Here is a 14584-nt window from a genome sequence, read left to right as displayed (position 1 = left end):
TAATCGAAAATCAAGAACGGGACATTGTTATATAGTTTCTGAAGATCCTATATTATGTATGTGTATTATATATAAAAGAGTATTACAATATGTAGTTCACTGTGAAAGAGGGATTCGAACATTAAGCCTCCGTAACCAAATAGAATGCATGATCATATGCAACATATCATATGGCTTTGATGGTCTGTTTATGACAAAGTGTTTCCGAACCTCAAGCACTCTTCTTTGCATATTCAAGTACTCTTCTTCTGTTATTGCTTCTAGAATCTTCTTTATGTCAGGCATCTTTGATATTGGAATATGAACCGAGAATGTCTTCCAATTCAACACGTCGCTGAACGGGAGGACGTAATAATCAGCTATGATGACCGGAACACAGCCGGAGTAAAGTGACTCGACAATTCTCGGACTCGCCACTTCCCAACCGCTAGGACATAAACAAAACTTTGCCTTGTCCATCATTTTCGTGTAGTTCATGGTTTTGGGGAGATTCTCGTAGACAAGGACGTCTTTGTCTTTTTCTTTCCAGTGTTGGAAAAGTATTTTTCGGACATCTCCGTGAGAACCGCCCGCGAAGAATGCTAAGAGTTTGCGGTTTTGAGGCGGTTCTCCGGTGTGTACAAACCCTAATTGGCTGTGTGGAATGTTGATTTCCGGTAATGAAACGTCTCTCATTGGGGTGAATCCTTCGGAGGAATTGGCATTGCAGAGAGCTCTTATAAAATGCTTGTATAATTCTGGATCCACAGCTGAGACATCAGGTGCCTTGAACAACAAGGAAGACAAAAAGGAAAAATTAGAGTTAGGCTACTATGGTTTACGTACGAAACAAGAAATGGTTATAAATTGAAACTCACCCAATCGTGACAGGAGAGGAAGAAGTGATCAGCACCGCGACTGCGATTCCAGTAAGGGTAACGGTTAGAGATGAGAGAGATGTAGTCTTTAACAATGTTTTGGAGACGGTCACGTGCATAGCTAGTGTAAGGTCTATAGACAAAGCGTATGATATTGACAATCCCTACGGGGATGTAGAACACAGTGGCTTCCTCCGGTGAAGCCGCCTTAAAACGGCTGTTTCCGTTCTCGATCTCGTCCATGAATTGGCCTTCAATGGCGTAAATGTTGTTGAGTGGACCCTTGTGAAACAGAGGAGCTTCTCCTTCTCTATATGTCCATATCTTGAATCTCTTCTCCATCTCTTTGTGACTCCTGTTTAATTGTCATGTGTAAAGAAAAAACATTACATATGCTGTGATCATTTGCATAAATATCTTTGTGTTTGTCTACATATATAGATGGAGTGATAATGTGAGACTTTTAAACCTTTTAACATAGAAGTAAGAACAAAGTGAGTGATGTGTTTGCAAAGGTCAAGTTGAGAGATGGAGAGAAAGTATGGAGAAAACTACTCTTTCCACAAAGTGTGCCTGATTTAAAATATATATTTAAAACTAAAGAAAGGGACAAAGGGACCTTGAAACTGCAAAACTAGTAGTGTGTTGGTTACTAAAAATAGAAAGTTACATAGAATTTTGATGTTGACACATATTTCTATTAAGGATCATTTGGAGTCATGGAAAAAAAAGTACAGATCGTAATGAGTACCTACTAGTTACCTACATAGTTTCAATTATTTATTTATACTCCAGTTTTTCATCAAATCTAACCTTTCTTTAACTTAAGTGATTGAAACCCATGAATTTAACTAAAAAAAGATTTACTGACTCAAATCTAACAAGGGAAATTACCTAGTGACAAAACTAAACAATGTTGTTACACTATATACCAATTTGTATATTTGTATAATATCATGTACTATATATATATTTAGAGAGAGAAAAGACTCAAAGAGTAAGCAAAAATAGGAAAAAAGTGAGGAGAAAGAAAAGGTCTTAACTGATGAAAAGTAAAAGCATTGAGATAGACAGATCCATTAGATACGACTCCCACATCCGAATTATTCGTCCGATCACGATCACGACGGAGATTCTTTTCTCCGGCCTTCCTTATGGCGGCTCTAGCCATCGCCAAACCTTCTTCAATCCTCTCCACCGCTTCATCAACTTCTTCTACCACCACAACTTCTGACGTCGACTGTTTCCAATTTAAAACAAATTTAACATTAATTATAAATTAATAGAAAATAACAATTTAACACCTCGTACCTAAGCTAATTCCTCAAACCTAGAAGCCAACAAAAATAAAATAAAGAAACTAAACATATATATGAAGAAATTAAAGGATGTAACAAATAAAAAGAAGAGAAATTAATGTACATTGTTGTTGGAAGTGATATTGAGACAAGACGATGAAGAACGAAAAGGGAAGATTCTGAAGGAAGAGAAAACAGCTTGTGGAGAAGACGAGAGACGACAAGAAGGATCATCATCAACGACGGATGAGAATATTTGGTTATGGTGGTTAATGGAGTAGAAGAAGAGAATGATAACGAGTGATGGATAGAGCAAAAACGGTGTCGTACAAGTCAGATCCGCCATGAAAGTAATAATTAGGATCGATCTTTCTTTCTTCTTCTTCAAGGTGTAATTTAATTAGGGTTGGTTTTTTGGTTTTTACAGATGAAAAGAAGAATATCTCAAGAAGAAAAAAAGAGATGATTTTGATGATGAATTTTAGGGTTGTTTGTTTGTTTGTTTAATCAATTTCTCTGTAGTGAGGTTTTTATTATTTACTCTCTTCTTCTTTATTTTTATTTTTATTTACTTCCCATACTCTTCGATTTATATGTGTGTCACTCTTTGACCGTCTAATCCGGTTTCGAATATTTTGGGTTAACAAAATTCATTTATTTCTTGGTCAACGAATTAAGCAAATTAAACATGACTCTCGTGTAATTTGTTTTTTTTTTGGTATGGTTTAGGTTGGATTTGGTTTCGGTTTTCTAATAAAATTTTTTTTTTTAATTATTCATTCTAGATTATATTGGCTTAAATTTTTCCTGAGGTTATCCTAATATAAATTAAAAAAGGAAATCATAAATTACATTCAACTCAATTATCTTATGATAATAAGTGTAAAGTTATTCCCCTCATCAAACTCGAGATTGTAGAAGATTTGTACGTTTTCTCTTAATATAGACGTAAATATAAGACGGATATATGATTAAAATTTAGTCGAAACGTATTATGTATTCACCAAAACTTTGAACTTTGACCAAAAGTGCATTGCATTTTTGTGTATAATCCTGTGAAATTTATACACTTGATATTCTTATTTCAAAAACAAAACAAATGTATAATTTTGTTAGAAATAAGCCTTTTTAAGAAAAAATAACATCATCAGAGACAAGCCCCAAGCAAAGTGTACAAAAGGAAAAAGCAAAAAGGCAACTATTTTAACGACTTACATCATCACGTACTTTTTGCCCAAGCAAAAAACCAAGACACTGCTGTTTACTTGTTTCTGGTTTTGGTACTTTTTTTGTTGAACATCACTATACCTTTTAATATTTTCCTAGTTTGTAATACTTGGGAACAACATTCATTGAAATTGGTAAATAAGTTGATGGTAAAAACGAAAGACAAGACCGTTTACAGTCCAATAATTTTAAAACCTATTTTTCTTTTCAAACAACTAAAACATCATCAGTTCAATTTAGGGCCAAATGAATCTTTCTAAAGGCACCACTTAGAACTTGCTCTTCCACAATTAATACTGATTAATGCATAAGATTTCATATGTCATCAATCCTATCGGGGAAGCATATGAGAATTTTTGATAATACAAAGGTTATTTTAATATATCACCCAAAAAAGTGAAACACAAAAATTTGTACTTGGCGACAATCTTATTAGTATATTGCACTTTGTTGGCCGTTATGATTATCAATTAGCAATATCGCGTATTGGTCCAACAAAAACTTCTTTTATTGAGAAAAAAAAAACAGCCTCAGTCCTCAAGGCTTGAGGAGACTGATCCCAAGCTTCTCTAGAGCGACCTTAATGGCGTCACGACCACATTCTTTAGCCTCGGTGATGTTGGGACTGTTCAGTGGAGTCACATCCTCCATTGGGTAGCTTCTGTTGCCGGGTTGCTCACGCAAGTCACTGGCTAAGCCTTTAAGTATCACTGTTTTGTGAATTCCTCCAAGCAAGCCTTCGTAATCCGTGTCACCTGAATCTCCCACGAACACCACCATGTTCGATAAGTCAATGCCCCATCGCACTAGCAAATACCTGAAAACAGAGGAATACAAATGCACTACGATCAGTGAGAGCTCAAATCCAAGAAAGTGAAAACTTGATGATGCGTAGATATAATGGTTTATGATGGAAAATTTACCTAAGGGCCTGAGATCGTGATGCAAGAACAGGGATTACATTAAGCCTAGCTCCATTTTGGCAGTAAACTGCATTGCAACGTAATGCTTGATTTCTCATCAATTTCCTCAGCTCTTTCATTGGAGGCATCTGCAGAGATTGAATAAAATAAAATTGATATCAGAAGGTACAAACAGAAAATCAATGTTTTAGGACGAACAAAAACTATATAGACTTGAGGAGGGTGAATTTACCAAAGCGGGATCTTTCACTTTGAAGGATAGGCAATAGTTGGTAGAAGAAGACTCGTCTTCAACTAAAATCTCTCCTTTTTTCGTCTTTTTCTTCTCTTCAACAGAACTAATCCAACGGATCAAAGTCTTCCTCAAGCTCTCTCCACCCCAGCGGAATTCTATATGGGAATGGTAATCTGCATCGAGTGTATAAGGAAGTGCGGTCTTATCCTCTGAACCAGAGGACGTGAAGTAGAGTTCACTTCCACTGCTGCAAATAACAGCATCAAAATCTTGTGGTTTCAACCCTCCTGAAAGCAGTGCTGTGTGAGTCTCAGATATTGTCATTGAGGTTGAGAGAATGAATCCTGTTGAACTGCCTCTTCCTGCAGCATCAATAACTGTTTTCACCACTGCAAGAAGATCTGAGGTTGCGCTACAGTCCACAGAAATGACAAATATATTTTTCCGTCTTTTCAAAGTAGGCATCTTGGAATCAAATTTCTCTGTTGGTTTGCTCTTTTGTGCCAAGGTTGAAACAGCTTTCTCTACCTCAGCTTTACGTTCAGCAGCTCTGTCTTCAGCATCTAAGTTAGTATCTACACCATTGTTACTTCCACTCTTTTCGCCATCTAAGGAAAGTTTTAGATTCAAGGAGATGTCATTTATATCTCTAAGAGAGTCGCTGGGTGAATCGGAGTCTGAGTTCTCAAACTCAACTCTCTGCCATTTAGGATGTCTTTGCTTGCACGAAGCTATCCGAGCCAAATATGTTTTGCAGTGCTCTGGCCATGAAAACAGGTGAATGTTATTTAGGCCATTTTGTCTGCATCTTCCCCATAGCTGTCTGTCAGAAACTAGTTTCAGGAGCGCATCAGCTATAGCTTGCTGATCATGAGGATCAACTAGAAGACCATTGTCAAGAACCTACAAGTTAGTAGCAAATATCAGCAATTCAGCATAGGCTCTGCAATGATTGTATAGTGCATATTTTCTATTAAAATATGAAAAGAGACAAACCCGATGTATATCGACAGGTCCTCCATTAATTGTTGCAACAGTGGGGAGCCCATGAGCTCCTGCCTGTTAGATACAGTGCGTGTTAATTAATAAGAGACCCTGGAATGAATAGAGCGCTGAAAAGAGAATAAATGATAAATACCTCGATTAGAGTCAGTCCAAATGGTTCGATGAACGCTGGATTTATAAATACTCCCTGGAAAAGAAGGTTTAACATAAGGCGGATAAACAATGCAAGGAACTAAACTGTATCACAGAAATGGAGGCAAAACACATGCTATGATCCTATGCATTTTAATATGGGAACAATTATTGAATGAGCACTACAAATAATTTATGAAGAGTACATGTCCTATAAGAGATCAAAAAAGAAAATACTGGGACTCATGTGAGCATAGAGGAGAAAAGTAATCATGTTTGACCACTACCTTTGTTTTGGCTGCCAAACGGTAAATTTCAGGCACATCAGATTGTTGGTGATGCTTAGGCATTGCCACTTGACCGTATAAGTCGTACTTGTCTATTAGCTTCAGAATTGAGAGCAGCACAGAGGAATTCGTGGAGGACAACTCATCAATATCATTTCGATTTCCCATTATCAATGTCTGCAATCGAAGATAGTGAAAGAAGAAATGAAAAAAGTGAAACACACTTCCAATAAATTAGTTGGAGATCATGATTCTAAAAAGAATAACTGCAAGACTTACAAGGTTCGCAAGCTCCCGTAATGGACGGCATTCTCCAAAGGCTTTGACTAGAGTAACCAAGTTCTTTTTAGGGTCTGGCCGAGCAAGAGCGAGAATCATAGGCTTGCGCGGGTTAGAGAAGAAGCGCATAATCTGCCCAAGTGAAGAGTTCGTAGTAAGTTTAAAGGTACCGATAAAACAAATATAGAAAATGTAAAACCTTTGACTAAAGAAAAAGGAAATAGGCTATGATTTGAAGATAAGATTACCTCAGACCAAATTGGTGGATCAGCAGTTTGTGGATTTTCATCATCTCCATCTGCATCCACATCATGTGGTACAATGTGATGAAATTCCATTCCTGGAGGAATAACCTAGGATCACATGACAAGGCTACTCATGAGTCATGATATAAAGACATTCTCACGTATAAGTCCTAGAGTGGAAAATAAGATGATCAGAGAGGACAGAGATGATACTTACAACCATGCGAGGCATAAATCTGCCTAGACAACTCACACCCCTTTTCATTCTTGCTCTGAGTTTTCGCTCCAAAACCGGATCAAAACCATCATAAAGGCGCCATTGCTCGTCTACCTCTTGCCTTGTACTAGTTATGACAATCTCAGAAGCATCAAGACATAACTCCTCTGCCTCTATCCGTCTCCATATCTTGTAGTTGGAATTGATTTCTTCTTTTGGCCGTCCTTGTTTCAGGAGTTGCTCAAGCTTATCACGACCAAGAGAATGCCCAGTAAAAACCATTGGTACATTCAGAGCCCCAGATAAAAGAGCAGTGGAATCACCAGCATCTGCATAATGCCCGTGAATAGAAACTGGCCATACTTGTTGTCCACCACCAATTTGCTCACCAAGAACCTTTGAAATCTGCATAATATGGCTAAGTGCCCTATCAACAAATTCAGGGATATGAGGCCAGAGGAGCTCTTTTGGTACATATTTATCTTTCGGGCCAAAAGGAATACGGATTATATAAGCGCCACTACTCTCTCCATTCTCCTGCTCTATATCTGTGTCTATAGGATTTAACATCTCAGACGGTTCAGAGTAGCTGGAATCCACATCTGGCGCGGTGACCTGTCTGGTCAACAAATCAACACGATAGACTCCTGGCATTGAGCCTAATGCCCTTGCAAGTTCCACAACATACTTCACCTGAGTACATAAGTCGTTTCATACATGTGTGAATTGAGAAATTTTAAAACTCAAAAACAAAAAAAACGCTTGTAGGTAGAAGTATACCTGGCCACCAGTATCAGAATCGCGACCAAGCTCCATGTTTTCACCACGTATCAAACCATGAAGACTGCAAGACAATTTCTACCATTATTCACCACCATGTGAAACAAACTTATACCAACTACAAACACACAAATTCTCAAGTAATGGCCTGTACCTTATTAACACGATGTAAAGCTTTTTCTCTTTGTGTTGAGCAAACCAATTCTCAAAGACATCAACAGAACTAATCCGAGACATTCTTCCTTTGGTGTTGTTATCACTAGGAGTTGGGATTTCACCAGGCAAATCTGCCTTCTCTCCTTCAGAGAAATCTTCAGACATTTCAGCAGTTACTTCCCTCCTTGCTTTCTCACGCTCACGCTCCCTTTTAGCTTCACGCTTAGCATTCTTCCCTTCAACCTAAGTAAACATTACACAATCATTAACTCAAAACAGATTCCAAATCCAGTAATCTTCATAGCACAAGATCCAGAAAGATAACGATCAAGCTAGAAGCAAACGATCCTAAAACGAAATCACGAACCTGCTTCTTCTGGCGAGCCAAATTCCAGATCCTCCAGCACAAATTCTCCAACCTTGTGTTACGCTCTTGCGGACTCCTGGTTGCAGCAGCCTTTGGATCAATAACAAATCAATCGGAAAGTTGTCAGGAAACATCAAAAACGGAAACGAAAAGGAATAAATCCAAAGCGAAGAGGTATACCTGAACCCAGGAACGGTGAAGATCAGTCTCATCAAAGCCTGTGATAACCTCTTCAACGAAATAACGAGTGGGACTGAAATGGCCACGCTCTCTCAGCAGAAGAGACGATTTGGAATCGCCGGTTCCAGGCGGTTTGGAATTGGCGATTCCAGGTTCGGCTGCGAGAATCGCCTCCAGGTAACTATTCACCCAGTCGTTTCCCACCATTGGTGTTCGCTCTCCCGAACTCAACGATCTGGAGAAAGCAGAAACCAATCTCTCTACAAAAACTGGTGAATCAGGAATCGGATATACAAAAGTGATGATAGTTAGTGTTGTGATCTGGAGATGGAAGAGGATGACAGGTTTCTAGAAAACGAACGAGAGAGACGAAGAAGAAGGAGAGGGAAAGAGGTGATTTGGCGATTTGTGAAAAAGTGTCTCTTCCTTTTCTTTCTTTTTTATAACCCAATTAAATGACCCTTAATTAGATATTTGACTATCTGAATTAATTACTGAGGGAATATCCGATTTTGTCATATCTTTATTATTAGAAACATAATTGTTTAGTATTAAAAAAGCGTGAGGTGTCAAAATTACGACGAGTCACGTAACACTGGAAGATTCGTAACGATTTGTTTATGAATTTTTCGGTATGAGTCTTCTCAAACGACTAATTGATACTATAACAAGCGCAGCTGCGCAGTGAGTGATTGACATTTGGCAAACTCTAGACCATAATTAGCATATAGAATAATCAAAAGAGCATAAAGAAGTTATTTAGACGAACGAATATTATAACACACTGACCAAATTTTCTGTTCTTTAACAAAAAATAATAATAATACAGTGAGCAGCTGTCTACAATTTTATTATAATCTTCACGACCACGAACCCACGTAACCCCCTCAAAATCAGATATTATCAACTTACAAGCTTTTAATATGAATGTCGGTAGAAAACTACTCGGTAAATTATTGATTATCATTTTAAAGTATCTATCATTTATTGATTATCATAAATATGTTGACGTCATTCGTTAGTATTAGTGTTTTAATTTTATTAATTAAAAAATACAGAAATATGTCAGTCACAAAATAATTACTTTTCCTTTATTTGACAATATTTGTTCATGCTGCTGCTAATTATGATCATCTAAAGTAGGAGAGTTTAAAAGGAAAAGAAGGTCACCCCTGAAGGCCAAAACCAATATCAGTTCAGTACAAATTCATTCACAATTACGAATCAAATGAAGGTAAAGTGAGTAAAATGAATATAAACAGAAAAAGTGTATATTTAATACTTATATTGGTTTCTTCTAAGGCAAGGAAGAAAGGATAACAATTGACAAGAAGTAACAAACATCAGCACACTATACAACAAAAAACAAAAAATAAGCAAAGTAATGTGTTGAGAGTAGAAGATAGAATGATCAAGAGGCGTCTCTGAGCTTAAGCCTAGGAGTCCATTTAAGATGGACACAAAGCTTCCCTGATTTAGCTCCATCTAACTCAAACCACTCTTGAAACTCTCCTTCTAACATCACTCGCGTCAATGTCATTATCACTCTCCCTATCTTGTCCTTGCCAAATTTGTCATGGTCCCATACTTCAAGCGTCAATAGATCATGCAAAGCATCTTCCACTACAAAATCAAACGTCTGGTTCCAAACCGGATTCAAGCTATCCGGTACTACCCTTGTCTTGGATTTCGTTTCTGATTTCTTCAATGTGATTACCACAAATGCATCTGCTTTTCCCATAAAATCTACAGCTGGTAAGTCTTCAGCTGCCACCACTGTCACAGACAACACTCCTCTCACTATCACATCTTTTTTCTTCGAGGTCACCAGTTTTTTCATATCCGTGGCATCCGAATCCTCGCTTTCCGGCTTCAGTACCTTCTCTAAAATGGTCAATGAGTAGTCCGGGTTAAACGGGTTCTTCAATCCGCCTTCTTTGCCTAAGGGACAATATAAGAGCTCCAACTGCACCTATATCACCACAAATATATCTTTTATAGTCCTAACTAAAATGGATATGTTATATTTTTCTACATTGTGTTATGAATATGGAAACAATAGTTATGATAGGAGGAAATACTAACCTGACCCCTATTTTTTGTATCCCTTTGGATCTCTAAATCCTTGACTAACTTCAACCAAATATCTTTAACTTTCCCGGGTACGAGTTCATTTAACGGTACTTGAGCAGCCCCAATAAGCTGAGAAGATCCAACTCCTTCGTCGTCAAAGACTCTTACTGTCAAATGTTGAGTTGAGACATCTTCCACAATGAACTCAAAATGTTCATTCCAAATCGGATTCAACGAGTTACTCTAAATGACATTAAAAAGAATTACCAAGAGAGGTATGCACAATCCAAATCAGTAAGAGAAAGATAGTGGAATCTGTTTAGAGGGAAAATCTTACAATAGTTTTGGTCTTTTTGGTTCTGTCAGGCAAAGGGCGAATGAATACAATAGCGTAAGGATCAGATTTTCCAATCATGTCTTTGTTAGCTAAGTCCTTTGCTTGCACAACCTTCACATCCAATTTTCCAACAGGTTTCAACTCCAGATCACTGTCAAAACACATTTTCAGATCTTCATAAAATGGTCTTTACCAAAAAAAAAATCATACAAAGAAGCAAAAAAACCTGTAATCTCCTGGTAAAATAGGTATAATTTTCCTAACTGGCCATGTTATACTGTCTTCAATGGCGTCACGAATAGTTTCCTGTCAAAGGCGTTAAAGAAAGATTGTTAATCAATAATAGGTAACATTATGCTGTCAAAACATACGATCAAATTTGGTTTTTGGCATACTTCGATTGCATCTGAAATCCCTGGAATTGATGTTAATTCACCACCTATAACTTTGAGGGTAAAATCAAGCCCTTTCTGCTCACAGAAAACAAGAGAAGATTACTAAGTTATTATAACAAGCAATATATATCATATCATCACTAAGTTACCTTCTCGCGGAGTGAATAAGAAAGTGCCCCAAAGCAAGGGAATTCATCAACAAGAGGTTTGAAAATCAGCCTGAAAACACCTGTGAATCCTATGTTTTTGACCTACAGACACAACACAGTAAGCTCAAGAACAAAAAATGGATAACAAAGTTTATAAAAAATAGCATTACTAGTGGAGTACCTCAATAGGTAGAGACACGCCAAGTAAGGTTTTGACATCCAACACGATTTTTGGATTACCATCCCATTGCATTTCAAGTTCCATTGTGATTCCATTAGGTCCACTTTCACTTTCTAAGATAGAAACTCCTGAAAATGAGTGAGCATAACGACTTTTAATGTCTCATTGATCAAATAGGTGAGCATAACGACTGTTATAATTTGAAAACTCGGCAATATAATAAACGTTTTTCTGACTACACATTACTTTTCTCTAAACCGTATGATTCAAGCAAAACAGCTACATAAACAAGATTGCTAAAATAAAACATCTTCAATTAAGCACCCATTTGCATCAATGTTTAAGATACAAGTTCTCTGGATTGACCGAGTTACGGATAACTTCATAAATATATCAACACTATTAGATTATTTATAAGAACCAACAAAACCAAACCTGTGAACTGAGGAGCCACAGTCCCAAGTGTGAATTTAGAGAACTTGAGAGATGCTAACATAGCTGGTGTATACTGTTCAAGTACTGGTTCCACACTGCTTTTAATCAGCTCAGAAGCTGCCTACAAGATTAACCAACAGAAAAACGAAGTTAGTGAAGATATATCAACACATCCAAAAAGGTAAAAAAAAAAAGTACCATTGCGTGTTAATTAAAGTTACCTCATTTACATAAGGCCAGATCTTTTCAAGTTCAAGATTAAGCCAATTTAACTGTAGTTTAATCAAGGACAAGTATCAATACATCAACAAGAGCAAAAGACAGAACAAAATGATGAAAGTACAAGACATTTAGAATAACTCAACTTTTGTCTCTGAGAAAACACAACCCAAGAAGGATAAAAATCTCCCGGGAGAAGTTTTCTCGAATCTTGAACTGTCATTCTTGCAAATGCAGCAATGGTCTTTGCCTATTCAAAACCAAAAAATTGTTCTTCTTATTTATTAATCTTCTTAGATGGATTAATCACAATACGAAAATATGAAATTGGTTTTACCAAATCAGCTCGACGAGTGGATCTGACACTAGAGTAGCGAGCAAATGCGACGACCAAACCGAAAGAAACCGCGATTCCTATGAACAAACCAAAGAGAAAACCCATTTTTGTTCACACTTCTCGAAGGACCAAACCAGGGACGAGAGACACGGTGATTTTTTAGATGAGATCCATTCATCGGAACAGAGAGTGCTCTGCTTCGAGATTAATTAGTAATTCGACAATAAAGGCTAAAGACGAGATTGCTTCAAGCTTAAGTATTCTCTAATCTAATTTATTGATATTTTTGGCTTTAAAGATGATGATTCTTCTACTTCTTCTCTCTTTCTCTTTTGCTTTTGATTTGATCCTCTGTAAATCTCGGTATCTCGGTGTTCTTCAATCTTCTTCTGCATGCTTCTGGAACTTTTTAATTATTTTATTTAATCTACATCAGACCGTAATCGAAAAAATCAAACCGAACCAGTTCAAATATAATTCGGTTTGGTTTGGTTTCTTGTTACCGAATACCGATATTCTAACGCTCGTTTTTTTTCTGTCTCATAAATCTCTAATAGGCCGAAAATTGTGCTTAAGGATGGGCCGGCCCAATTCACAAACAATATTCCATTTTCTTACGCTTTTTAATAAGGATGTTACTGTAGTGTACAAATGAAGTATGAACCATGAAGTGCTTTTTATTTTTGGGTACAAAAACCAGAAATGTGTAAAGAAAGTAAGAAAGTAGGAAAAATACGCATACACTGTTCTTTTTTGTATTTACAGTATAATTTTGTATTTATACAACAAGTATATTTCGGCAAATGTAAAATGGTGAGATTTCTAAACTCCATAGTAATTAATAACAAATGTACTTTCAAAATGTAAAGATCGATAGTCGTTATCAAAGCCTTGGAAGGATCACTTGACAGTTGACAATTTCATGGACGTACGCAAACGCAACATATTTTGTCATTACTCTTTAGTTTTCAACTCTTTTCTGACTTTTTACATCACTTTTGGCATTCAATTACACTTCTTCTTCTCTCAACTTCTATTTTTCCGGCGCGAATCTCACAACTAAATTCAAATTGACAATGAACGTTGCCGTTTTTCTGTATCAATTATTGTACAGCAGGATGAAACATTTGTTTCTGGCCCCCATATATTTGTAGGGGTCCATTTTATTTTTGAAAGTAAGTATAGTTGTTACTCTTTTCGTATTGCATATATCAAAACTAAAATAAAAATATTTATAATCTAAGTAGGAATTCATTTTTTTCTCTTATGTATGCAGTATGTGGTTCGATCAACTTATGACCGGTCCCGATTGTATTATCTTGAATATGAGTATTTGAACTTACCACGAAACGAAAGATACTACAAAGCATTGACTTTGAATAGTATTATATAATCAATGCATAATATAAGATGGTTGTTCTAAGTACGCGATTCATATTGAAATTTTGTTTGGTTAGCATTAGGTAACGTATCGTTAGAAATGAGTGTAAATATACTGTTTCAACAAGTAGCTTTATCAATTTCATCATCAGTTACATTATGTATTAGGCCGAATTTGATATATCACGTGTTGTCATTTATATGTTTAAAGAAAAAAGCTATGTTGTCGACAAAAAAAAGCAATAATGTTGTAACCAAATTTATAGGCGTTAATTAGATAGACATAAACCTAATTAAAAATACTGTTGTAGTCATTTATCAAAACTAATAATTGGGATTTTGTGATTATTATACATGCATTAACAATGAAATTGTTATGTTTTGTCCTATATTTTCACTATTCGTGAATAATGAGAAAGAACAAAGGAAAAGCATCATTGAAATTGATTAAGATTGAATGTGATGGAAACTCATGGTACTACTTAATTTATGCTTCGAACACAATCTTTTGTGCTTATGATTTTTAGACTTACTTTAAAAAATTTCCTTGAGATATGAATGTGAAATGCATAAATCTGTGTCCCAACGAATCTAGGAACTTCTCTTACTTTTTGGCCAATTTTTTTCTCGATATATGAATGTGAAATGCATAAATTTGCGTCCCAACGAATCTTGGAAATTCATAACAGCCCTTATATTCGCATAAGCATAAGGAAAAAAACACCCTTTATGATTTTAAATTTCTTAAACACAGAATCTTTCTAGTGAGTGGTTGTAGATTATCTAGGAACATGGAGGGTGTCTTTAGAAGCTACAAATAAAAGAACATAGGAAAACAACAACTTCTTTTGTAGTTTTTGTAAGAGTGTGTGGTTGGAAAGATTTGAATT

The 14584-nt window shown here is 36.3% G+C and overlaps 3 protein-coding genes across 4 annotated transcripts; all 3 read right to left on the bottom strand.

The window, feature by feature from the left end:
- Positions 1-40: 40 nt before the first annotated feature.
- AT5G11130 (Exostosin family protein) lies at positions 41-2682 on the bottom strand (the record flags this gene model as incomplete). Of its 2 annotated transcripts, NM_121151.3 has the most annotated exons (4): positions 2280-2682; positions 1901-2097; positions 858-1212; positions 97-765 (listed from the first exon to the last, which is right to left on the bottom strand). In NM_121151.3, exons 1-4 carry the CDS (start codon positions 2499-2501, stop codon positions 97-99), a joined length of 1443 nt encoding a protein of 480 aa, NP_196674.2. In that variant the 5' UTR covers positions 2502-2682. The 2 variants fall into 2 exon arrangements, with proteins under 2 accessions (NP_001331253.1, NP_196674.2); NM_001343157.1 differs by lacking the exons at positions 1901-2097; positions 2280-2682 and having other exon boundaries at positions 41-765; positions 858-1240.
- Positions 2683-3671: 989 nt separating this feature from the next.
- SPS2F (sucrose phosphate synthase 2F) lies at positions 3672-8632 on the bottom strand. The gene is made up of 13 exons (NM_121149.4): positions 8189-8632; positions 8009-8098; positions 7640-7884; positions 7486-7549; positions 6706-7398; positions 6492-6596; positions 6244-6375; positions 5965-6141; positions 5679-5732; positions 5537-5599; positions 4538-5443; positions 4306-4433; positions 3672-4199 (listed from the first exon to the last, which is right to left on the bottom strand). Exons 1-13 carry the CDS (start codon positions 8393-8395, stop codon positions 3920-3922), a joined length of 3144 nt encoding a protein of 1047 aa, NP_196672.3. The 5' UTR covers positions 8396-8632; the 3' UTR covers positions 3672-3919.
- Positions 8633-9599: 967 nt separating this feature from the next.
- SYTD (Calcium-dependent lipid-binding (CaLB domain) family protein) lies at positions 9600-12419 on the bottom strand. Its single transcript, NM_121148.3, is given in 11 exon segments — positions 9600-10160; positions 10274-10504; positions 10599-10749; positions 10825-10904; positions 10994-11068; positions 11143-11244; positions 11324-11451; positions 11759-11879; positions 11980-12030; positions 12124-12227; positions 12315-12419. Coding segments are annotated over 11 exon segments (1709 nt in total).
- Positions 12420-14584: the final 2165 nt, after the last annotated feature.

Source organism: Arabidopsis thaliana, chromosome 5 (genome assembly GCF_000001735.4).
Source record: "Arabidopsis thaliana chromosome 5, partial sequence".
NCBI lineage: Eukaryota > Viridiplantae > Streptophyta > Magnoliopsida > Brassicales > Brassicaceae > Arabidopsis > Arabidopsis thaliana.
This window is presented reverse-complemented; position numbering and strand designations above follow the sequence as displayed.